This window comes from Pleurodeles waltl, chromosome 3_1, assembly GCF_031143425.1.
Source record: "Pleurodeles waltl isolate 20211129_DDA chromosome 3_1, aPleWal1.hap1.20221129, whole genome shotgun sequence".
Taxonomy (NCBI): domain Eukaryota; kingdom Metazoa; phylum Chordata; class Amphibia; order Caudata; family Salamandridae; genus Pleurodeles; species Pleurodeles waltl.
In genome coordinates, this window is record NC_090440.1 from 640,399,733 (window position 1) to 640,426,314 (window position 26,582).

The following is a 26,582-nucleotide window of genomic DNA, read 5'->3' on the forward strand; positions in this document are numbered from 1 at the left end:
TTCTTTCTTTTCAACCCAGGTCGGGCTATTTATGGATTGACATCTGTGATCTGTAGCAATTGGGAATGGGCAATGAGGTCTAGCTGTGTTTTACTTTGGTTGCTGTTGTGGGTATGCCCTTGCATTGCTCTCATTGCCAGGTGCTGGTCCTCAATGGAACAATCTAGATGGCATGGCCACATGCATAAGATGTAATGTGATGTGCACTATCCAGGTTTTCACCATGATGGTTTGGTGAATTCTGGGAGACGTGGTGATCTGATCTGATCAGCCTTTAGTTAACGTGCCATTTCCAAGGGCTGTGAGGGGAGTTGGGCTGGGTGTAAAGGTGGCATGCAAGGGAGGGGCATTAGGTGTTAGATGAGAGGTGTTGTGTCTAAATTAGTTAATTAGGGAGTATTGGGGTGGTGAGGAAGCATGCATGATGTGTGACATGAATGTTGTGGGTACTTACCAGACTCCAGTCCCCCAGGTATTCCAGTGAGGACCTCAGGATGCAGTATGTCCAAGACCTTCTCCTCCCAAGATGAGGACTGTGGGGTAGGAGATGGGGACCCACCTCCAGTCTTCTGCACTGCTATCTGCTACCTGGATGCCATGAATTCACCTTCCCCTGAGGGTCATTCCACCTCTTCCTGATGTCCTCCCTTTTGCATGGATGACTGCCTACACAATTTACCCTGTTGACTGTCCTTTGCCACAACACCATTTTCCTGGCAACAGATGTTTCTTGGACCGGTGCTTCAAACAGGTGTGGCTCTACCCTGACAATTTCATCCACCATGACACTCAATTCGTCATTAGTGAAACGTGGGTGCTTTTGTGGCGACATTGAAGTGGTTGTGTAGATGCTGCATGAGGGTATTGTGAGTGTAAGAGGGCAGTGTTAGGCAATTGGTAAGGTGTGGGTGCTGCAATGTGAGTTGGAGACAGTAGTTGTGGATTGTGTGTGCTAGTGATGTGCGTATTGTGATAGTTGTGCTGATGTGGGGTGTGTGTTCAGTGATATGTGTATGTGTGCCTGCAGTGTACAAGTACAAATTCTTCTCTTTTACGCTTCTTGGGGTATGTATATGACATTCTGGATGCAAAAGATTGTGGGTTGTGCAGGAGTGTGTTACATAGTGCAATCAGTAGGTGTGTCCGGTGTGTGGATGTGTGTCAGGTTTAGGGTATTGAAACTATCCAATGTGGTGTGGTGTTCTGACTGAAGTTAGTTGGGACTGCCGTGGTTCACACCGCCAATTGTTTTCTGCCATGGAAGAACTGCTGTGGTGATTTGGGGCTCATAATATCATAGGTCGATTTTTGTTCGGCTGGAGGTGCTGGTGGTGGGACTGTCTCTTTTCTGTTGTTGGAAATGGGGTCTTTGGTTGGCAGTCAGGTTACCCCCTGTCCAAACAAGGACCCTTACTCTAGTCAGGGTAAAGTGCTGTGTGGGTTGCGATGTTACCAGCCTCTGTTAGCGATGTGGCACGTCATTTCTCCAGCCGCGTGCGTCATTCTTCCAGCCGCGCTGAAGGCAGAGCGTTGATTTCAGCTGTGAAGCCAGTGGGCGTCATTTCTTCAGCCGCAGCTCAGAGGTTCCTTCAGAAATTTCCCCGCACTGCGGTCTGTGCGTGGATTCTCAATCTTGGTCTGCCAGCTTCACCTGTCAAGGCCCCAGGAACTGTATAGGGCACCACTTGGCAGGGCAGGACTCTCAGCAGAGATTCCTGGTGATGGCAGGAGAAGTCTTTGATGGTCCTGAGACTTAAACAACAGGACGCAAGCTCACGACAAGCCCTTGGAGATTTCTTCACAAGCAGGAATGCACAACAAAGTCCGGTCTTTGTCCCCTTTCACCAGGCAGAAGCAGCAACTGCAGGATAGCTCCACAAAGCACAGTCACAGGCAGGGCAGCACTTCTCCTCAGCTCTTCAGCTCTTCTTCAAGCAGAGGTTCCTCTTGATGTCCAGAAGTGATATAAAATCTGTACTTTTGGGTACCCTTCCTATACCCATTTTGGCCTTTGAAGTAGGCTTACTTCAAATGAAAGTCTCTCTTGTTTAATAAATCTTCCTTATCCAGGCCAGTTCCCAGACACACACCATGGGGTTGGAGACTGCATTGTGGGAGGGCAGGCACAGTCCTTTCAGGTGTAAGTGACCACTCCTCCCCTCTGTCCTAGCATATATGGCTCATCAGGATATGCAGGCTACACCACAGCTCCCTTTGTGTCACTGTCTAGAGAGAGGTACAAACAGCCCAACTGTCAAACTGACCCAGACAGGGAATCCACAAACAGGCAGAGTTACAGAATGGTTTAAGCAAGAAAATGCTAACTTTCTAAAAGTGGCATTTTCAAAAACAAAATCTTAAAATCAGCTTTACTAAAAGATGCATTTTTAAATTGTGAGCTCAGAGACCCCAAACTCCACATGTCTGCCCGCTCCTAAAGGGAATCTACACTTTAGTCATATTTAAAGGCAGCCCCCATGTTAACCTACGAGAGGGATAGACCTTGCAACAGTAAAATACACATTTGGCAGTATTTCACTATTAGGACATTTAAACACATTATTATATGTCCTACCTAAACCATACACTGCATCCTGCCCATGGGGCTACCTAGGGCCTAACTTAGGGGTGTCTTACATGTAAGAAAAGGGGAGGTTTAGGCCTGGCAAGTGGGTACACTTGCCAAGTCGAATTGGCAGTTTAAAACTGCACACACAGACACTGCAGCGGCAGGTCTGAGACATGATTACAGGGCTCCTAATGTGGGTGGCAAAACCAGTGCTGCAGGCCCACTGGTAGCATTTGATCTACAGGCCCTGGGAACATCTAGTGCACTTTACTAGGGACTTACTAGTAAATCAAATATGCCAATCATGGATAAACCAATCAACCATACAATTTACACAGAGAACATATACACTTTAGCACTGGTTAGCAGTGGTAAAGTGCTCAAAGTTCTAAAGCCAACAAAAACAGGTCAGAAAAAATAGGAGACAGGAGGCAAAAAGATTGGGGATGACCAGTAATCTTATAGAATTCATTGGGAAAATGGTCTTCCCCAGGTGTACCAGTTACAGAACAATTGATAGCCTTAAATATTCCATCTGTTGTACTTTCACCCTCTAAGCTTTGTCTTGTTTTAATTTTGGAAAGTTGGGGTTTTGCAAAGAGGCCCCTTCTTCTTTAATATCTAAACAATTTAACGAGGTGAAAAGTGATTCGTAATAATTTTGAAATTGCGAAAGTATTTAAGAAGGGTGAGTAAGGTCTCCATTATAGTTTTTGATAGCGGGAATTACTCTGGATGATTCTTGTTGCCTTAATTGAGAAGCTGAGAGTCTCCCTGCTTTTGTCCCTCTTCAACAATGGCACTGACAAATAAGAAACATTTTTCAGCAGGAGTTTAGCATGAAATATTATGTTTGAATTTTATAGTAAGTAATTTCCTCAATACTTGTGGAGATTTTGTTGAAGAATAGTTATCTGCATGAGTGGAAATTTCATTCTCAAGATTTAACCTAGTATCATTTCTTTATGAGTGCCTAATCTTTCATAATCAGGCCTCTTATAGCGACTTTACCTGCACCCCATAATGTAAATGCACTGGTACATGAATTTTTGATGTCTTTTAAAAATTGTTTGACACATAGAAATAATGCAGCTTTTTCTATGGGAATTTTATAAGAAGAAAGGACAAGTCTCCATGTAGTTTTTGGGGACTGAGAGAGACCTATGTCTAAGTGAATATCTATAAGATCATGATCTGAAAGACTGCAAAGTATTATATTTGTATTTGTTACTAGAAGTAAAGGAGAGATTAAAACATAATTCATTATTGTCTAAATTACAGTTGGAGATGATGTGAAAGTGTAATTCCTCTCATCTGGGGTTAGTAATCTCCATGGTTCTTAATGTGCATAGCCTTTAAAGAAATTGTGTAAGATATATCTGTCACTAGTGTGATGGATGTCAGGCTCCCCTGATCTATCAACAATTGGGTCAATAATTACATTTCAGTCTCCTCCTAATAATACACGAGTAGATCCAAAAGAAGATAATAATCCACTAAATTGAGAACTGTAGGTCATTTTAGAATCAGTAGGGGCATAGATTGATCCAACACTCAAGAAAGTATTATGTATGTACATTTTGGGAAAAAACTTATCTCACTTCTGAGTTTTACCAGGTTTGTATCATCTCATATGACAGATTTTTATTAAAAAGATTAGGAACCGCACATTTTTGTGTAGGGGTGGGATCTGTAGTTGACCTATTGGAAGTGATACATGCATGTATAACATGCCCAACCCAATCTCTCTTCAGTTTGTCACTTTCTATTGTAGTAAGGTGAGTTTCTTGGAATAATGCAATATCAAATTTATTTTGACTAAGATAAGTAAGAACATTTTTCCTCTTAATGAAATGTGTAAGACCATGAACATTCAAAGATACAATCTTCAGTGGTTTTGTATTAGAAGATAGAATAATGCTAGTAGCACAAAGTTAAAATGCAACTATGAAAGTAGATAGGAGTTAAGGATGAAACAGAAAGAAAGGATAGATATTAATTGTCAAAACATGATACCACAATATATCAAATCGTAAAATGTAGTCTATATAGGATTATAAAGAAAATGCATGTAGAGAACAAATTATAATGGTATGTTATAATCTGATTAGAGAAAAAGGGAAATGGAAGAAAAGACTCGGAAGAACAGTAGTCAATTTCTTATATGATTTATAAATGATTTAGATATTAACAACTAGTAAAACAAAATTCCCCAACACAAAGTGATAAGACATCAATATACACTTTAAGAAAAACATTTTAAAGTGGGGGAATTAGCATCAGATGTCACAACTTTAGGGGGAAGTGAAGAAAACAGTACCAAGAAATAGTAGGATTAATAATTCTAGAAACCCCATGCCACACCAAAAAGAGTAATTGTAAGAGACAAACATTTAGAAATGTACGTAAATTAAAATGTGCATTGTTAAAGTTTGAATAAATAAGATACGTTCAACATATCACAATCAACCATACCAAATAATAAGGTCTATTCCCTAAAAAACGTCTGTAAATAGACAGAATCGAGATTTCAAAGGTGATCTAGCTTTATCTCTAGGTTGTGAATTCTTCCAAGCTTTTCATTTACCGCCATGAGATCAGTTAGGATGAACATTTTCCCATCTTCCTTGATCAGCTGAATCTGAAGTAGAAGTAGTTGCCCATTCCCGTGCAAGTGGAGTTTTTTTATGCAGTTCATTCAAAAAAGATTCTAAGTCATGAGGATATGAGTATTCTTTTGTTTTCTCTTGAAAAGTGACAATCATGATTGCTGGTTCCAAAAGACCAAGGTGGTCATTACGACCCTGGCGGTCTGAGACCGCCAGGGGTAATGTAGCGTCCGTACCACCAACAGGCTGGCGGTACGGAGGCCCTTATTACGACTGCGGCGGTAGTGCCGCGGTCGCACCGCCGGGGCCGGCGGTTTCCCGCCATTTTAGCCCCAGCGGTGATAACACGCCAGGGAAGCGCTGCAAGAGGTATGGTCCTCTTGTCATACTATATTTAGGAGATCTTTCCTGGTCCACTTTATTACAGGGTGTAACAAAGATTAAAAATCAGGCACATTGAGAGAGGCTTCAGTTATTCACAGATGGTTCCACTAGAAAGAAAGAGACGCAAGGGAGGCTTGTGGTTGGACAACTTGAAGACATGGAATAGAATGGCCATAAATCAATCAAACAGGAATTGTGGAGCACGGCTAATCACCCATGAGGGTATCCCGGTGCTGAGTGTTATTCTTCTTCTGAAGGCTTAGTGGAGCATTCAGATCTTGAGTCTTTCCTGAAATCTTGCATAGATGTTGAGGTCCTGAGGTGTAGGGAAAGTTGTTCCCGGACTTCGCAGTGAGGCGGGAGAAGGAGCGTCATCCACTTTTTGTTCTGTTGATGTGGGGTGGGGGGACAGGAGGGATTGTGGGGGCAGAGTGCAAGGGCCTGGAAAGCTGGTGTAAGATCAGGCAGTGGTTGATGTAAGCTAGTCCTTGCTTGTGGAGCACTTTGTAGGTGTCTATCATTATCTTCAATTGACACCTCTTCTAAATTGGGAGCCAGTGGAGCGGGAAGCATCCCGAACAACGACTCCTTAATAACGAAGTTGTGGAAAACGAAAGCAGAACAATGCCTTCATTAACCACGACTTCCTTGTTAAGGGGTCTTAACCATGCATGTGCTTAACCACGTACATGCGTGGTTAAGGCATAGAAGAAGAGAGACGGCTGAGGAGGATGACGTGATCAAGGAGGAAGTAAGTAGTGCTGGGACTGGGGCCGTTTTAAGGGCAGGGGGGTCGGGGCATTTTAACTTTTAGGGGTGGGGGGTAAGGGTGGTTTAGGTTTAGGGGCGGGGGAGGGGGTCAGGGCATTTTTAGCTTTAGGGGCGGGGTGGGAGGGTCGGGGTATTTTTACTTTTTTGGAGTGGGGGTTGGGGCAGTATAGGTTTTGGGGGTGGGGGATGGGGTATTTTTACTTTTTGGGACTGAGGGTTGGGGTGGTTTAGGTTTGTGGGGTGGGGGGTCGGGGTATTTTTAGTTTTAGGGGTGGTTTAGGTTTAGGGGTGTGGGAAGGAGGTTGGGGTATTTTTAGTTTTAGGGGTGGGGTGGTGGGTTGAGTTATTTTTAGTTTTAGGGGTGGGGTCTGGGTGGTTTAGGTTTGGGGAGGGGTATTTTTAGTATTAGGGGTGGGGGGTCAAGGTATTTTTAGTTTTAGGGGTCGGGTGATTTAGGTTTGGGGGCAGGGAGAGGGGGGTCGGGCATTTTTTGTTTTGGGGCGGGGTGGGGGGGTCGGGTATTTTTAGTATTTGGGGTGGGGGTTGGGGAGGTTTAGGTCTTAGGGGTGGGGTGGAGGGTTGGGGTGCGTTAGGTTCTAGGGGTGGGGGTTGGTGTGGTTTTAGGTTTTAGGGGCGGGGTGAGGGGTTGCGGTAATTTTAGGAGTGGGTGGTTGGGATGGGTTTAGGGGAGGGGGTGGGCGGGTTGCGGCAATTTTTAGGGGTAGGGGTGGGGGGGGCCAGAGGGGACGCATGCTGGAACCATGCATGCCGTTCACTAATGCTTTTATCAGGAATGCCTTTACAACGAAAAATCATTGTTAAGGCATTTGTGGTAAAGGCATTAGTTGTTTCGGCATGAGTGGTTACAGCATGCGTTGTTCCAACGTATATTCAGTGGAGCTTCTTGAGTTGGGGGGTGATGTGGGTCTGTCAGGGGAGGTTGAGGATGAGTCTGGCTGCTGAGTTCTGTATGGTCCGCTGTCTTTTCATGAGGTCCATGGCAAAACCTATATGAAGTGCATTTCTGTACTGCAGCCGACTGGTGATTAGGCCTTGAGTGACCGTTCACCTAGTGTTGCAAGGATCCATTTGAACATCTTATGGAGCATGTGAAGGATGATGAAGCAGGCGGAGGAGACTGCGTTGATCTGGTTCTTCATGGTGAGCTTGTTATCAAGGATCATACCGAGGTTGCAGGCATAGTCCTTCAGCGTCACAGAGAGTCCTAGCTCGGGAGGCCATCAGGAGTCATTCTAAGTGGAGGAGTGGTTCCTGCAGATCAGTACTTCCATTTTGTCGGTGTTGAGTTTTAGGTTGTTGTACTTCCTCCAGTTGGCAATGCTCATCATGCAACTGTAGAAGTTGGCCCTTGAGGTGGAAGGGTCTTCTGATAGAAAGAGGACAAGCTGGATGTTGTCTACATCGGATATGATGTTTATTATGTTTAGTCCATGGATTCGGGCAATGTGGGCAAATGGGGTAATGTAGGTGTTGAACAGAGTGGGGCTAAGGGATGAGCCTTGAGGAATGCTGCAAGTGATGTTCTTTGGTTCTGAGGTGAACAGTGGCAGGAGGGCTCTCTGGGTTCTTATTGTGAGGAAGGAGGTGATCCATTTGAGGCTTTCTCCTTGGATCCCAATGTGGTAAATCCTCTTCATGAAAGTTGGGTGGTACACAGTGTTGCATGATGCTGAGAGGTCAAGGAAAATCAGGGCCAGAGTTTCTCCCTGGTTCAGGAGGGTTCTGATGTCATCTTAGGTGGTAAGCACAGAGGTTTCGGTGCTTTGGTTGGTGCAGAATCTGGATTTGGAGGCATCCAAAAGATTGGTGTTCTCCAGGTGTTCCATGAGTTGGTGTTTGATAACCTTCTCGATGACTTTGGTGGGGAAGGGGAGCAGAGAAAGGATACAGTAGTTCTTGAGTTCACTGGGGTTGGTGGAGGGATTCATGAGTAGGGGTTTGACTTCTGCATCTTTCCTACATTCCCAGATCTTGTCTTAGAACTAGATGCAAGTCTCTGGGAATGTGGCACAAGGTGTGGCACTTTCTTGACTGGGGGAGGATGGTCTGGGAGGGAACAACCAATACATATTGATTGTACAGAGCTTCTTGCAGGCTCCACTGTGATTCAGTGCTTTGCAAAGGGTAAGGTAAGGTATGCAGTACTTCTTCAGATTGACAACCGTACCACACAACATTTAAATACCTGCAATATACCTGCACAAATATTTCAAAATATATCAGCAGTTAGGAAAGCATAAATAAAAAGCATTTTGTGCAATTATGATGTGTGATAGAAACATCACACATCAGAAGGTTGTAATAAGATCAAAACAAATCAAGGCACTCCATTTGGTAATATGAAAAAGGTAAATATTTGTGGAAACTAATTTCTACACATTATGGTTTGTTCACTATAGTTTTACGAATTAAACTACATGGCTGTCCAAATTTTGGAAGATGTGTTGACTGTAAATGACGGAACGCTACCATACCTTGCTTTAGTAATATATTTGAGACAGTGTGCTCTAAAATGCACCACTGACTACAAACCACACCTTTACCACTCTTCTGCTTGAAGTCAAGACTTGTTTGCTATACTTGTTCTTTGAGTGATGCTTGGATTTTTTACAATTCATATGACTTCATTGATGTAAAATTGATGCTAGCACCCCCACTATGAAAATGTTTCCAGCACCTCTGAGTTTTTCATCATCTTTCTTTCACTGTCTCCATCAGTGTTTCCACATTGCCAGCTCCCCACCTCTTACTTCTGTCATTGCATTCTGGTGAAATGTTATTTATGAGTTTCTCCATAAATAACAAAAGGGGCTAATTATAAATTCACGGAGTCCCTGCCTGCAGTGCTATAGGGCACAGTGGCAGCCCTCGGTATAGCTGCTCAATTATAGGGTCCCAATGCCACTCCCAGATGTCAGATGGGGGGTTTGCAGGGGTAGCAGTTAAAGATGTGTGTGGCCCACGTGAGTAGGTTTATATGGAGGTTTGTGTGATTGTAGTGCTCTGTGAGTGTTGCTTTGTTTTTATAAGGAAGTCTGCATAGGATCTATGAGGGTCTGTGAGTGTTGTAGAGCCTATGAACATATGTGAGCCATCCAGTGTGTACAGGTGTACTGGTGGCACACCTTGTCCAGGTGTATTCAATGGGTGGGTGATAGGTCTCAGGTCCCCCAGAGTGCATGGAATCATACAACCAATGCTTGCAAAAGCCTTTGGGTATGATTCAAACATGTTTGATACCAAACATGCCTATGATCAGGGTTTCCAATATGTAGCTAGACATAGGTCTAGTACACACATAAAATGGTGTCACTGCACTCACGAGAAAATGGTCCTGGAGATCATGGGGGCACTTCATCTAGTGCAGGGTTGTCCTCACACACAGGGACTTCACACCCTGCCCTCAGGGCTGGAGGGCCTGCCAAAGGGGTGACTTATAAGTGACCTGGTGCAGTATAAATGGCAGGGAAAGGGTGCTTGCACCCTTTCATGCAGGCTGCAATGGCAGTCCTGCAGACGTCTTTGCATGGGCTCCCTATAGGTGGCAAAATATATGCTGCAGCCTAGAGGGATCCCCTGGAACCCAATTGCCCTGGGTACCTAGGTATCATATACTAGAGACGTGTAAGGGGGCACCAGTATGCCAATTGTGGGTGAAATACCGGGTTACCAGTATGCAAGAACCAAATTTAGAAGGAGAGAGCATAACTATTGTGGTTCTGATTAGCAGGATCCCAGTAGACACAGTCAAACACACTGACAAACAGGCCAAAAATGGGGGTAACCAAGCTAGAAAGAGGCTACTTTCCTACAGGCAGGCCCCCCCTGCACCTAAGAGTTCAGCTGTGTCAGCTTGGAGTCATTCAGGTGTAGGGTCCGTCCAAGGAGTAGATTCCTTCTCCTAAAAGGGGGAATCATTAGTGGAGGGAGGGATGGGGATAATTTCTTACCCTTTCTACCCCTGCTTTTGAGAAACTCTTGGTCCATAGTTTCCGGATCCCCTGTTCTCTTTGCCTCTTTGCCTGAGCCCAGGTCAAAGCAAAGATATGCCCAGGAATGGCCAGCATGGCTGCATGGGCCTCCAACCCCACTTCAGCCCAAGCTGAAGTCTCCAAGTTGTTCCCTAAGAGACACTCTACAGGTAGGTCTATGGACACTACAACTGTTTTAGGACCAGTAGCCCAGCTGAGATCAACAACTGTCATGTGGTGGCTCACAGTATCTTTGTGGGAGTCAGTCACTTGGTACTGATGACCAAGTAGCTGTTGCCCAGGGGACAGCAGGTTTTCCGTCACCATGGTGACACTGGCTCCTGTGTCCCTGTACGCCTCAACCTGAACACCATTTATCAGAGGTTTTTACTTGTACTTATCCATTTTAAGGGGACACGCAACAAGGGTGGCAAGGTCAATGCCACTGTCAGAGACTAAAACAGCCTCAGTGGTTTCCCTAACTAAATCAGCCCCCACTACACTTCCTAGAGTTAGCCCTGCTACGCCCTTGGCTTGACTATTAGAAGTATCAGTCTTCCCACCACTACTGCTATTGCTAGGGGCACTAGTTATAGGAGTGGGGGTAGTAGTGGTGGGAGGTTTGATGCTTTTCTTAGGATAGGAGCTGTCTCCTACCCTATGGCCTTTGTTTTTACAAATATAGCACCAAGGCTTTTTGTTCTGATTGTTGTTGGAAGAGGATTTAGAGCTACCCCCAGAAGAGTTTAGTGGGTCTGATGAACACTCCTCTTTATCTTTGTCCCCACCTTTGTTATGAGACTTACCACCTTCCTTCTTCTTGTCTTTGTCACCCCCTGTATGAGCTTTTCTGCTCACCCTTGTTCTGACTCTTTTGTCTGCCTTCTTTCCCAATTTTTGGGGAGAGGTCAGATCTGAGTCTACCAAGTTTTGATGCAACAAATCAGACACACAATTATTCAAAATATGTTCTCTCAATAGTAAACTGCACAAACCCTCATAGTCAGACACTTTGATGCCATGTAACCAGCCTTCTAAAGCCTTCACAGAACAGTCCACAAAGTCATCCCAATCCTGTGAGGCCTCTTTTCTGGTCTCCCTGAACTTAATCCTGTTATGCTCAGTGGTGAGACCAAAACCATCTAAGAGTACAGTTTTGAGGACTGGGTAATTGTCTGCATCCTCTTCTCTGACAGTAAGGTGTCTATCCCTCCCTTTGTAAGCAAAGGAAACCAGACGAAAGTAGCCCATTGCCTCTGAAGGACCCTTTGAACTTTACAGATCCTCTCAAGTGCAGCAAACCACTTGTAGATGTCGTCCCCCACCTTGTATGGGGGAACAATTCTGTGTAGGTTTCTGGAATCTAGAGAGTCCTCCCTGACTCTGTAATCCCTGAAGCCTGAGCTGCTGCCATCATGGGGTGTTAACCCCAACCTCTGTCTCTCTCTCCACTGCCAAGGCCTCCCTATCTAGGGCTAGCGTTTGCTGCTGCAGCCTCAGCCTGTCCTCCTCCAGTCTCAGTTTCCTGAGCACCCTATCTATAAATTAATCTCCTGGAGTTGTGCAGTGTGATCCCTCAGACACTGAAACTACATGAGAGAGAGCAAAGGTGGCTCTATTCTTAGGTTTATTGGCCCTTTCTACTTACCCCCTGGGTAGAAAGGGTGCTCTACCAGTGTGACTTTCCTTCCCACTACCGGCTATGCTAGTGGGTCTGCTAGACATCTTAAGACCCTGTGAGGTACCCTCCCCCAGATTTTGAATGTTCTATTCATCCTCAGAGGGGTTAAGGTCTACCACTTCCTCCTCCTCCTGGCAACCAGCTTGATTATAGTCATCCTGGAGGAGAAGTCCTAAGAGCAGATTCTTATTAGGGTTCCTCCCCATGTCTAGCTTTATCTCTACACACAACCCCTTCAATTTTCTGAAGGCCAGGTTCTCACACGGAGAGCCCATGACCTCAGAGATGGGTCCACTTGCAGACATGGTGTGTGTTAGGATAGTGTAGGGTGAACCTAACCTACCTAACTCCTAGTCTCTCTGAAAGACTTTTAGAGAAAGGGCTATGCCTAGACCTTAGCTTACCTAAACTTTAGAGACTAGCTTGCTATACTAGGTATTATGTATACCGCTAGTTAAAGAGTGGTCTTTCCTGTGGAAAGCACAAGGTGACAGAGTAATAAGGCAATTGCAAGTGCAACCGCTGTACCACCAATATAGGAGGCTGGCTTGGTGTGTGGTAAGTACCTATGGTACTTACACCTTATGCCAGGTCCACGTATCCCTTAATAGTCTAGTGTCATCAGTATCTAGAAGCCAGGATCTCTAGAGGTAGCTGTGGATGAGCAGCCAAGGCTTATCAAGCAGACATGCAAAGCTCATGCAGTACCACTGTAGGCACACACAGTAATTATACAAATGAAAGAAAACCTCTCAGTGTTACAAAAATAAAAGTACTTTATTTTGGTGACACAAATACCAAAAACACCGTAGAGGCTATACTCCGTTAGGAGGTAAGTAATACACAAATTATATACAATACTATGCAGAAATAGGCATAAAAACAGTTAGAGAACAGTGCAAGTAGTGCAAATCACAATAGAGAGTAATGGCCCTAGGGGGAGCACAAACCATATACTACAAAAGTTAAATGCGAGAGTTGGTCCTCCATCTAGGTAAGTGGAGTGTGTAGAGGGGAGCTGGGAGTAGTAGGAAAGCGCAAAGTTACCAAAACCCACCCCAGCACCAAGAAATCAGGAGTAAATCACTGTAAATTCTCCAGGACGCCCATTTGGAAAAAAGACGAAGAATGCAAAGCCCAGAAGAGACTGCAAGACACCAGCAGTGGATTCCTGGACAAGAGGACCTGTGGAAGAAGGGGACAAAGTCCAACCAGCACAGCAGAGTCCAAGGGAGGGCAGGAGCCCCAACCCACCATAATGAAGCTGTAGAAGATGAGTCGATTGTGAGGAAGAAGAGTCAACCCTGCACCCAAGAAGATGAAGTTGAGTTCCTGGAGGATGCAGGTGATGTGCCACACTGGAAGGAGGATTGCAGTCGGGTTTGCATCTTCGGATTCCACCAACAAGCTTTGGTACAAGCAAAACTCACAGTCAGGAGAAAGTGGAACTGCCCGGGACTAGGAAGGACCAGGTGGACTCTACCCAGGAGAGGGAGTCAGAGGGGGCCCTCAGCAACACAGAGAGCCCACAGAAGCACAGGCAGCACCCACAGGAGTCCCACAGGACAGGGACATGAAAGTCGAAGAAGGGGCCCATGCAGCACTAGGGAAAGGGCTCCCACGCCGTGGGAGAACCACTCAGGGAGCTGTGTGTCACAGGATGGAGTGCTGGATCTTCAAAATGCCCAAAAATCCCTTGGGAAAGATGCCAACAAGCCTTGGCAGCTGCAAGGATTCGGTGCACGGGGACACTGTTCTGCATGGGCAAGCAAGGGCTTATCTCCACCCAAGTTGGACAGCTGAAAGAAAGGACCGTTGAGACCACTGCAATCCATCACCTGTGATGCAGGATCCACGCAGCTCAGCAGGAGAGGGGATCCGCACTGCTGGTTGTCATTGCAGTTTGTGCCTGCAGAAGCAGGGGAATGACTCCTTCAACCCAGTGGAGATTCCTTTTGCTTTCTGATGCTGGGTAAAGATGGGCTGTCTTCAGAGGATGCACGACCAGGGAAACATTGCAGTTGCTGGAAGGAGCCATGGATACCATGTTGCAGGAGGCGTCTTGCTTCTTTGTTTCAGCTTGTCTGGTCCTGGAGCATCCAGATGCGGTTTCTTCAGTCAGAAGTCAAAGTGGAGGTTGCAGAGGAATCCAGTTCGAGTCTTGCAAACCGAATCTGAGGAACCACCCAAGAGAGAGACCCTAAATAGCCCTGAAAGTGGGATTGGTCATGTAGCTGGGTGACAACCTATCAAGAGGGGGCTCTGAAATTACCTGTCTAGCTTGCCACTCAGATGTTCCCTGCCAACCTTGAATCCAAAATGGCAAACCCCAGGGACCCAAGGACCCTCTGGAGCACTGAGCACCACCCCTGGGGTAGTGATGGACAGGAGCGCGGTCACTCCCCTTTCCTTTGTCCAGTTTCACGCCAGAGCAGGAACTGGGGGTCCCTGAACCGGTGTAGACTGGTTTATGCAAGGAGGGTACCAAATGTGCCCTTCAAAGCATTACCAATGTCTTGGAAGGCTACCCCTCCCAAGCCTGTAACACCTATTTCCAAAGGGAGAGGGTGTAACACCTCTCTTCCAAAGGAAATCCTTTGTTCTGCTTTCCTGAGCTGCTCAAGCAACAGGAGGGCAGAAACCTGTCTGTGAGGTAGCAGCAGCTTGGGCTGCCTGGAAAACCCCAGAAGGCTGTATGAGCAATGCTGGGTATCCTCTAAGGAGCCCCCAGAGTGCATGGAATCATACAACCAATGCTTGCTTGCCAATGCTTGATACCAAACTTGCCTCTGCTCCGAGTTACCATTATGTAGTTGGACTTAGGTATTAACCTATGTCCAGTACACACTTAAAATGGTGTTCCCACACTCACAAAGTCCAGGAAAATGGGCCTGGAGTTTGTGGGGGCACCTCTGCTAGTGCAGGGGTGCCCTCAAACACAGGTACTGTGCACCCTGCCCTCTGGGCTAGAAGGCCTGCCATAGGGGTGACTTATAAGTGACCTGGTGCAATGAAAGTTTCATGGAGGCTGCAATGGTAGTTCTGCAGAACCCTTTGCTTGGGCTCCCTATGGGGGGCAAAGTATATTCTGCAGCCCATAGAGATCCCCTGGAACGCCAATGCTCTGGGTACATAGGTACCATATAGTAGGGACTTACAGTGGGGCAACAGTGTTCCAATTGTGGGATGAAATATAGCATTTTGAGAGAGAGAGCATAATCACTGGGGTCCTGGTTAGCAGGATCCCAGTGAACACAGTCAAACACACTGACATCAGGCAGAAAATGGGGGTAACCATATCAAGGAAGAGCGTACTTTCCTACAACAGTCCCTAGGATCAGATCACAAAAGTCAGTGCAGTTTTACCTGGCCCATGGTGTCTAGATGCAGAATAGCCCTGGCTGTCTGTGGTGCTGAACAGGACTCGTGTTGAATTCAACAGCAGGGAGCCACTGGTGGCAAATGACCACTTTGCAGCTGAACTGTGAGGAACCCATGCAGGGTTATTGTTGTGCGGGCCCTAGGACTAGGCCTCAGCAGTCAGTTCCCTTCTGGTCCATGGGGTCCAGGTGCAGAGTTGTCCTGGCTGTCCATACTGGTGAACGGAACTCTTGCTGGTGCTGATTTTACCGCTTACACAGCGGTGTTGACAAAGGGATAGAAAATCTCAATTGGGGCTGGGTTGTATGTCAGATGCAGGCTGCGTGCTGTGCTCTAAACCTTCAGAGTCGATTGTGGGGGTTAGTTACCGGCCAGGAAACCAGCTATCTTTGGCACCGGTAAGGGTGCAGAAATCCTTTGGGAACTTCCCAGGGGCAGAGGGAATGGTGCAGCAGCTTGAAACTTGGAGGCAGGTGGGACTACAACTCCCAGAAGACATTGGACCTTTAGGCTTTCAATGATCCCACTGCGGGCCCAAGTCCAAGGGAGTCTGAGGGTGGTTCTGGCTTTCACAAGAATCCCTCTGGTTGGGAGTGACAGGTTTCAGCCAAGGACGAGAGTCGATCACACAGTTCCCAGTCTGTTGCCTCAGGGACATGGTATCGCTCTTTTGCCCTGGTGCAGTGGGCAGATTCCGGTTGTCACTAATACAGAGATCTCCTTGTCCTTTGTTGAAGTCAGTCGATCAGAACTGAGAATCTGGTGTCCGGGGTGTCCCTTAATTCGTGGATTTAGGGGAGTTAGGGCTGTGGAGACTAGTGGCCAACAGGCAACTAACACCTACAGCTAATCCGCCCCTGAGGTGATCACATCCGGTAAGACAGGTCACCTTTAGCTACCCAGAACCTTTCATTCTGCCACTCCTAAGATGGTAGAGATCACATTTAATGCACAGACCGGGCTGCTCACCCTATAGGTGTGGCCAGCCTGCTGGGGCGATGCACAGTTCCGCATACCCAATTCCCCTCCAGGCCAGGAGTAAATGTGCCTGGGGGCAGGGGAGGGCTATTTCCTCCACTGGGGGACAGTACACAGGGCTATCAGGCAGTGAAGCCTTTAAAGCTCACCCCCCTAAGGGCTCCATTCACTAGCCCACTCATAAAAAAACACTTTTCATGTCTTTAAAAATTTTATTTTAATGAATCCTGTTTTACTGTAAGGACAATGGATTGCATGTAAAGAAAACAAAATGCTTTATTTAAAAGCAATCACAGACATGGTGGTCTTCTGACCTCAAGTGGCCACCATCTCTATGATGGCTAAAATTCATAGTGGGTCACAATTTGTGTCCTACCTCATTAGTATTCATGAGGTAGGTGGAATCACGGCCCTCTAGGAATCAGTAATTTGCAAACTGACCTATTACTACATTGGTCGGTATGCAAATTAGCTGTCTAGTCACAAAAGTACTGGCAGAAAAGTGTGATCAGTATCCTGTAACCACTGTTTGGTGGCTCAGGCCACTAGATCCTTGGCAAGATCTGAAATAGCAAACTCAGGGTTAAAATGTAGTAAAATAAACTGCAAAGTGTCTTGATTTCAAGTGTAATAATGGAAGACCATTAACATATAGTAAACTTAATTGTAAATATCTGTAGCACATAATTTCTTGAATACTCTGAAATAAACACTGCATGTTATCATAGTTATGGCTTTAATTAACATGTATTCTTGATTTGAAGATATTTGTTTTCGGAATCCATTACATACCATCAGAAGCATCCAGACACTCCAATTGAAAGAGGTTACTTTAAAGATGGCTGTTACATTTACTGCTAAATGGAAGACAACCTAAATCTTGCTTTCTGAGCTTTTTCTTGGAAAGCATGCGGGGCTAATACTTGAGCTGTTACTAATCGTCTCTTGCTCTATGGAGAATAAACTGGTCTCACATCAAACCTGATATGTAGCCTGGAATTGGCTTCGTGCTGCCCCATGTTGGACAGGCAAGGCTGGCACCAGAAAACTACTATTAAGCCTACAAGCAGAAATTGAAAAAAACATTAAATATTCTGGGCTGTTCTCGGTACTGAAGTGCAACTGTGCAAGCCAGTGACTGAAGAAGGCTCGCCAAAACAAGCTGATGTCTGAAGCCTGTTGTTTCGTACTCTTTTCTAAATGTTGAATGTTATGTGCTGTGTGGTGTTTTGTTTTGTGTGGTGTTGTGGTAACATGAGGTCTTGCCACAGATCTAGATCTAAAAAGATGCCTGGATTAACCGTTATATACTTTCAATACTTACTGAGTTGCTGAGCTTCCATTCAATTCACAGTAGGACAAAATCACATCGTTTTCTAGAGTACAGTTTGCAATACTCAAAGGTTTGCTTTTCAAAATGCAATCAGCTGCATCTGAAAAATAAAATATATATTAAAAACATGCACAAAATAAGATCTACACTTGTGTAATCCAGTTCAAAATCCTGTTACAAAAGCTTAAAATAGAATGTTTTCTAATTCCATTCCTCAAGTGCCATTTATTCCTTATCTTTGACATAAATGAGCTGGTATGCAACCTTTAGAATGTGGTCGTTGGTAGACCTAGTCATATGCAGGGAAGTAACAGGCAAGTTTTTACAATGTCGGAGTTTTGAAAAAAAAAAAATATATATATATATATATATATATATATATATATATATATATATATATATATATATATATATATATATAGCCAAAAATAACCAAATCCCTCAATAGTTATCACAAGAAACTATAACTCGTGCCCTAAGGTAATGTTGCAGCAAGACTGCTGGTTAAGGGATGACAGCACTTTTGTTTTCAGGTGACTAAGCCAATCCTACAACAAGACGCAACTGTCAGCCCAACCCTCCCGGTGATTTGTGGCAGCCTTTACGCATGGACTCAAGAGTGCGACATCTCACGGGAATCGTGGTTAAATGGAGATTATCCTTTTCTCACATGATCAACAAGTGTCAGTCACACACAGGCAATGAAGGAGATGCAGTGAAGTTTTCGTTAGATTTTATTACCAAGACCGCAATCTACTGTAAATTGAATGGGCTGCAATGATTAGGATAATGAACAATGCAAGAGACAGAATAGTAAAAACCACAGTCATGAATTCAAAGACCCCCTATATCTTGTAATACCATAATTTGTAAAGTAGGTGTGAAATGAACCCTAACACCCTAACATGATTAACCTTATCTCTAACCTAAAGAGAGGTAGGCGTGTTAAACCTAATCTGCCAGTACCATGTCCATGAGATGAGCCTCCCAACCCGCATTACCTTGGAATGAGGTCTCTAGATCAGACTCCGCGGTGACACGAAGACTGGGTCTGCATCAAGGTGACGTGTAGCATAGATAGCGTTGATGGCATCTGGTAGGAATACCTCTAATAATCTAGTCTGTGTGAGATGTATTTATACAGATCTTTTAGGACCCCGGATGCAGGTATGTTTCAAAACAATAGATAAGAAGGCATGGTTGGGCCGGCAATTAGATAAACAATTCCCTGAAAAGGTACATTATGGTACGTGTGAATACCTACGTTTATCATTTATCTTTGATGCTGTTAGTGACACCTTCACAGACTGGCACTGATAAAGTGAAAGTAGGACATCTTCCTAACTATAAACATAGCCACCATCTTGGAAAAAATAATTAAATAAATGTGCTAAAACAGAGCAAGCTAAATAGGATAAAAGTCACTAGGTGAAGGGGGCACAGGCCTGCAAGCCAGAAGGCTGAGCTAAACTCCTGATTTCATTTAAAACTAAATAGGATCCACTACAGTAATTATAACTCACACCCCTGCCATGCACAATTTTCTCATCAACAATTTTATAACAAATATTGCAGTGATATTATCAATGATGTCATACAAGATGTCATGACTGATGTGATATTTAAGGTAATTAGCAGTGCATTGTGAGGGAGCGGACTCCAAGGCCTCCGTGGTTCCAGCTGGCTCCCCATCCCAATTTGGGGCCAGCACTGCTCCCGCCTGCAGGAAGCAGCTAGAAATGCTGCTCCCTGCTGGCAAGAACAATCTTTTCATCTATTTCCCTGCCCGCCTCCCCTTTCCCTTTTGCATGCATGACTAGGGCCTTGGAAAATGGGGTCCCCAGGGATTAAATCGGCCTCGGGAGGAGTGTCTATGTGACCCCTCCCACTTTTAAAAAAGGCTGGTCCCTGGGGTGAAAATCCACCTGGGTAGGGAGACCACATGACCAACTTCTCAAAATTGAACAGGAATTGACCACACCACTCAAATAGCGTACAACTTGGAAGAATATAGGTAAATGCTCAAATGTAGCAATTCAGTAAGAAAATCATTCAGAGTTCTTCTTTGTGTTCCAGTAGGTCTTTTATTCGGATTGTTATACGCGAATCCCAAAGTATGATCAAACAGGCACAGCTAACACGCGTTTCATCACAACTGTGACTTCATCAACGCTGTAAAGATACACACAGTAACGGGTTTGAGAGATGTACATGTGTACTGGAACATAGATGCTTTGAGAGAGCTAATATACGTGTATAGACATAGCAAACCGAATTAGTGTACAAACATGATGCAACAAAAAGTACAAACATGGTCGTGTGATTTGTGTCCATATTATAAACAGAACATGGAGCCCAATGAAGGCACTTGTAAGTAATAAGAGTAACTCAACTCCAAATGTGCGTTTACAGGTAAACTGTACATAACATTTCGTTCAAACATAGTCCCAATGTTAAGTGGCTAATAACTATATAATCAGACAACTAAGATGAGATCAGTAAGAATGTGCAAAAGACATGGTATAAACGGCCACCTAAAAGGCAGTGCGGGGAAGCAGTACCTTCTCGAAGCATGTATGGGAGGTACCTGAGGAAAGTGAGAAAAGTAGAGAGACAAGGAAGGCGCAGAAAAGAAGAAGAAAAAAAGTACAAAGGGGTAAGTGACCAATCGGAAGAAGGGTTGAATATAGTGCAGAGAGTTTGTGGGGATTGGGACTACCTGTGTACCCATTGCGTCTTGTCTCACTCTTACTGATCTCATCTTAGTTGTCTGATTATATAGTTATTAGCCACTTAACATTGGGACTATGTTTGAACGAAATGTTATGTACAGTTTACCTGTAAACGCACATTTGGAGTTGAGTTACTCTTATTACTTACAAGTGCCTTCATGTCTAATTAATCTTGCTGTCTCCCGTATCTGTTTATCGCTGAGATTGTAACTTTTGTTGTTTATAATTATTTTTGTCCACGCCTCCTGTACACTTTTCAACACCAGTGTTAAAACTATTAACGTGGTGAAAAAGTCTATTTAAAGGCTGATTTACTGCTCAGTGTTTTAGGGTCGAGGGCAAAGCGCTCTCTCCATGGTGTAATCTCTCTGTGGGCATTTAACCATGCCCACTGCACGCCCATCAGTTTGGTTGGTTCGTGGGCTTGCCTTTTAAAGTTCGCTTCATTTAATTAGTGAAAGGCATGCATACATCATGCCTTTCCGGTGTTTAGCCCGCCTCGAGTGCACCGGCGAACTACGAGGCTCCATGTTTTCGGTATGGTTTCTGGACTACTTTTTTCTTTTTAATTCATAGGCAGTGCAATCTTGATGGCCAGTAGTCAAGTGCTTTGCATGACATTGACCCTGTTACATGAATATTTTCACTTTTGCTGGTTACATGGATAATTGCAGTTTTGTTGATACGTTTCACTGCAAGCAAACTTCTATTTTCTTTTGTGTGTGTGTGTGCTTTGCGCTCATGGCGGCCGTTGACTCACTTATGTGAAACTGTTTTACTTTGTATTTTCAGTTTATGTTGCAAGAAAAGTCCGGTTAGTTATGTGAAACTGTTTTACTTTTCATTTTCAGTTTATGTGGCAATAAAAGTCTGGTTAGGAGTTTATAAGGCTAAACTCGAGGAAGCACGAGACCCATTGCATTGCACATGCTTGAATTCTACATTTGCTGTTGGGTTGCAAAACAGATAAAAAAGATTCTGTGAGATGATTCCACATGGAAAGCATTTTTTAATGTACCTGACCTTTGGTCCTTGTGATTCCTGAATCCCTTGGCTGCCGAACTGCAGGTCTCTGTGGCTGAACTGCTTTAAAATAGTCACAAGTTGCCTAAATCAGTGCGGATTTTAATTGTGTGAGGAGCTGGCAGAAATGCTGTCTTTGGTTAGCAGTCAGGTTACCACCTGTCCAAGCAAGGACCCTCATTCTAGTCAGGGCAAAGGAGAATCACACCCAGTTCACCCCCTCTCACCCTCTTGGTAGCTTGGCACGAGCTGGCAGGCTTAACTTCAGAAGCATTGTGTAAAGTATTTGTAGCAATACACACAGTAATACAATGACCCACTACAAAATGACACAACAAGGGTTTAAAAAAATAGGTAATATTTATCTAAACAAAACAAGACTAAATATGAATTTAGCACTTTAAAGTATGAAAACAGTGCCTTGAGGCACAAATACTACAAGTTGGTATTATGCGTTGTTGTGACGGAGCCATTTCCTACAGTGCAACACCAATGGTGCTGTTTACGGAGTCGATCGACCACCAGGTACAGTACCTTAGGAAACAGATAGAAAACAGGCCGGTGCACGGAGTCAGGGAGAGTGGTCTTGCTGGGTCCAATGCAGCGTCGGTTCCGATGCCATGGGGCAGAAGGACAGCAGCATCGCGAAGCGGCGTCGGGTCCTTACTACAGGGTGGTGGAGGTGAAGCAGCATCAAATGTGCAGTTGGTCACTTCGTTCTGGCAGATGCGGAGTCCGGAGGAGTCACGATGCTACGGTGCGACCTCAGGGTCGCGATGATGTCACAGGGCCGCAGGCACTGCGATGGTGCCAGGTCGTCACGGACGTTGCACTTATGACACTCCGGTGTCAGCAAAGTCTGGCATGACCAGCAGTTGCAATGACGCGAGGCCTACAGGGTCGTCGGACTTCTATGAGGTCCACAGCCTCAGGGCAGGCGGCTTCGCGGTTCTGGGGTAGCGGCGTCAGCTCACAGGGTTGTCAGATTTGTTGCACTCAACAAGGTCCATGGCCTCGGGCAAGCGGCGTTGCGGTTCAGGGCAGCTGTGTTCTTTGCGACGTCACACTGTGTTGTCCAGCGTCGTTAGACTGTTTTTTTTCCAGGGGTCCAGGAACTGAAATGGCACCATCTGGCAAGCTAGAGTCCACAGCAAGTAGACCCAGGTCTAGTTGGTGAAGCATTTGCTGTCCCTGAGGCTTCAAAACAGGAGGCAAGTTCTACTCCAAGCCCTTGGAGTTACTTCTCAAGCAGGAATGCAACAAAGTCCAGTCTCTGTCCTCTTGCACAGGCAGAAGCAGCAACTGCAGGATAGCCAACACAGCACAGTCACAGGCTAGGGCAGCACTTCTCCTCAGCTCTTCAGCTCTTCTCCAGGCAGAGGTTCCTCTTGAATCCTAGAAGTGATCTAATTTTCAGGGATTTTAAGTCCACTACTTACACTCCTTTCTGCCTTTGAAGAAAGCAAACTTCAAAGAAAAGTCTCTCTTGTTTGGAAGATCCTGCCTTGCCCAAGCCAGGCCCTAGACACACACCAGGGGGTTGAAGATTGCATGGTGTGAGGGCAAGAAGATCCCTTTCAGGTGTAAATGACCACTCCTCCCCTCCCTCACAGCACATATGGCTCATCAGGATATGAAGGCTACACCACAGCTCCTTTTGTGTCACTGTCTAGAGAGAGGTGCAAACAGCCCAACTGTCAAACTGACACTGACAGGGAATCCACAAAGAGGCAGAGTCACAGAATGGGGTAAGCAAGCAAATGCCTACTTTCTAAAAGTGTCTCACTAAAAAATGCTCCTAGAGGAATTATTTAGATATAGTATGCGTACATATTATACAGCCTTCAATTAATGAATAAGACAACTCTGTTCTGTTTAAAATCCAATATATTACTCAATAGAATTCAGGAAGTTAAAAAACATGTACAAGAATTCCAACGAATGTCCATTTCATAAACAACAACAACACTGCATATAACCCCTCTAGATCATAAGATTGAATCCCAGCTGCAGATCCAGGAAGGGGTTATAACCCTCCTCATGACACAGTTCTGCACAATAATTGCCTGGTTTTCAGTCCCAGTTCAAGCAATATCATGGACTTTCAATTCAGCTTGTCAAATGAGAAGGTAATGTCGACGTTTCGGCCTGTAGTGGCAGTCAGAGGTCCGTCAGACCATCATCAGGACTCAATGTTGTTAAATAATACAACAGGTTGCAAGAATAGACTCTGTAGCAACACACCAGGGGACTTCAACCTACAAGCCCAGGTAAACAAATCTTTTAAATATGGGACCACTGGCGTCTGTCTCCATCCACATCCGCTCAACACATGCGAGTCAGAATCAAACCTTTACTTTCTAAAAGTAGCATTTTCAAACACACAATCTAAAATCCAACTTCACTAAAAGATGTATTTTTAAATTGTGAGTTCAGAGACCCTAAACTCCTTATTCCTATCTGCTCCGAAAAGGAATATGCACTTTAATAATATTTAAAGGCAGCCCCCATGTTAACCTATGAGAGAGATGAACGAGTTACTTACCTTCGGTAACGATTTTTCTGGTGGATACATTAGCTACCTGTGGATTCCTCACCTAATGAATACTCCCATGGCGCCAGCATTCGACGGAAATCTTCTTACTAGTCTCTGCACGTCGACGAGGACGTCACTCTAGCCCACGCGACGCCGTCTGACGTCATACAGGCAATAAGAGGTCCTCGCCGACGTGCTGATGACAGTACCAACATTTTTTACGTGCATGAGAATAATAATAACCCAATGTAATGAAAGAGCAAAGCAACATCTCTTAATATTGTAAATCACACAACATTGCAATAAAATAGCTGTAGATTTAATATAACCTTCTTTTTTTTTTTTTTTTAAACAAATAAATATATTTATACATACGAATCATGTATATACACAATATATATAGATTTATATATAAATATACACATATATACAAATATCATATATGCAAAATGTATTGCAACTTTGAAGACCAAAAGGAGCACACTCAAGGATTGCTTGGAGAGACCAAAAAGGCAACGGGGAGGCGGGTGGGACCGTGAGGAATCCACAGGTAGCTAATGTATCCACCAGAAAAATCGTTACCGAAGGTAAGTAACTCATTCTTCTGATGGATACAACTACCTGTGGATTCCTCACCTAATGAATAGAGTCCCAAAGCAGTACCACGCCCGGCGGTGGGTGCCTAAATGGTCAAACCAAGAAATCCTGCAGCACTGACCGTGCAAAATGACCGTCCCTTCTGACCTCAGAGTCCAAACAGTAATGTTTCACAAAAGTGTGAAGGGACGACCAAGTTGCGGCCTTGCAGATGTCGACCACAGGAACACCCCTGGCCAAGGCCGAAGAGGCCGACTTAGCTCTGGTGGAGTGAGCTCTAATGCCCTCAGGCGGATCCTTCTTTGCCAAAGAGTAACAGATTTTAATGCAAAGAACAACCCACCTGGAGAGTGTTCTCTTGTGGACTGCCTTTCCTCTCCTCTTGCCCACGTATCCGACAAATAGCTGATCCTCCAGCCTGATATCCTTCATTCTGTCGATATAGAAGCTCAACGCCCTTTTTGGGTCCAGGCGATGTAGTCTTTCTTCCTCCTTTGAAGGATGAGGCGGAGGATAAAACGTGGACAAAGTGATTGTCTGAGCCAAATGGAAGGGTGAAACAACCTTCGGAAGGAAAGCAGCCTTGGTCCTCAACACCACCTTATCCCCATAAAAGGTTATATAAGGGGGTTTAACCGATAAGGCCTGCAACTCACTCACTCTCCTTGCAGATGTTATAGCTACCAGGAATACTGTTTTAATAACCAAATACCTTAAGGGGCAAGAATGCATAGGCTCAAAAGGGGACCCCATAAGGAAAGTCAGGACCAAGGACAAATCCCATTGAGGCATAACGAATGGTTTTGGAGGATATTGATTCAGAAGACCTTTCAAGAATCTGAGAACAATAGGGGATTTAAATAACGATGGTTGGTCTGGAAGACAAATGAAGGCTGACAAGGCCGACAAATAACCCTTAATGGTAGCCACTGCACAACCTTTCTGCGCTAGAGACAGTGCAAAAGACAAAACATGTGACAGATGAGCATGTAAGGGATCAATCTGTCTCTCTCCACACCACATAACAAATTTAGACCACCTATTAGCGTAGATAGATTTAGTGGAGTGTCGCCTGGCCGCTAAGATAACATCCACTACATCAGGCGGGAGAGAGAAGGAACTCAGGTTGCCCCGTTCAATCTCCAAGCATGTAGGTGCAGACTCTGGAGGTTGGGGTGTAAAACCTGCCCCTGCGACTGCGAGAGGAGGTCTGCCCTGAGAGGGAGACGGAGCGGAGGGCACAGTGAGAGTTGGAGAAGGTCGGAGTACCATACCCTCCTTGGCCAATCCGGAGCTATTAAGATGACTTGGGCCCGGTCTTGGCGAATTTTCCTCAACACTCGAGGAATCAAGGGTATGGGGGGAAACGCGTAAAGCAACTGGTCGCACCAGGTTATCTGAAACGCATCCCCCAACGCTCCCTGCATCGGATACTGGAGGCTGCAGAATAACGGGCAATGCGCGTTCTCTAGAGTGGCAAACAGATCTATCCGAGGAAACCCCCATATCTGGAAGATTAGACAGACCTGATCTGGATGGAGACGCCACTCGTGGTCTGCCGAGAATTGGCGACTGAGACTGTCCGCACGTACATTCAAGACCCCGGCCAGATGATTTGCCACCAAGCAAATCTGATGGTCCTTTGCCCAGGACCATAGCCGAAGAGCTTCTCTGCAGAGAAGGTACGACCCTACTCCTCCCTGTTTGTTTATGTACCACATCGTGGTAGTATTGTCCGTCAGGACCTGTACCGACTGACCACGAAGGGATGGGAGGAAGGCCTTGAGAGCCAGACGTACAGCCCATAACTCCAACAGATTGATATGAAACACCTGTTCCTCTGGAGACCAAAGCCCTTTGATCTCCAGATGCCCCAGATGAGCTCCCCATCCTAGGGTGGAAGCATCCGTTATGACCGTGGCCACTGGTGGCGACTGCGCGAACGGCTTTCCCTGTGAAAGATTGTTGCCCGCAATCCACCACTTCAATTCCACAG

General features: G+C 45.2%; 1 protein-coding gene across 1 annotated transcript in view; it reads right to left on the bottom strand.

Annotated features, from left to right (window-relative positions):
- The window catches only part of LOC138284407 (mucin-2-like), a 1,933,778-nt gene that overhangs the window by 54,168 nt on the left and 1,853,028 nt on the right, over positions 1-26,582 (bottom strand). Inside the window, exon 66 of the mRNA XM_069223144.1 lies at positions 17,690-17,798. Coding sequence (XP_069079245.1) covers positions 17,690-17,798 — 109 coding nt within the window. The remainder of the gene's footprint in view (positions 1-17,689; positions 17,799-26,582) is intronic.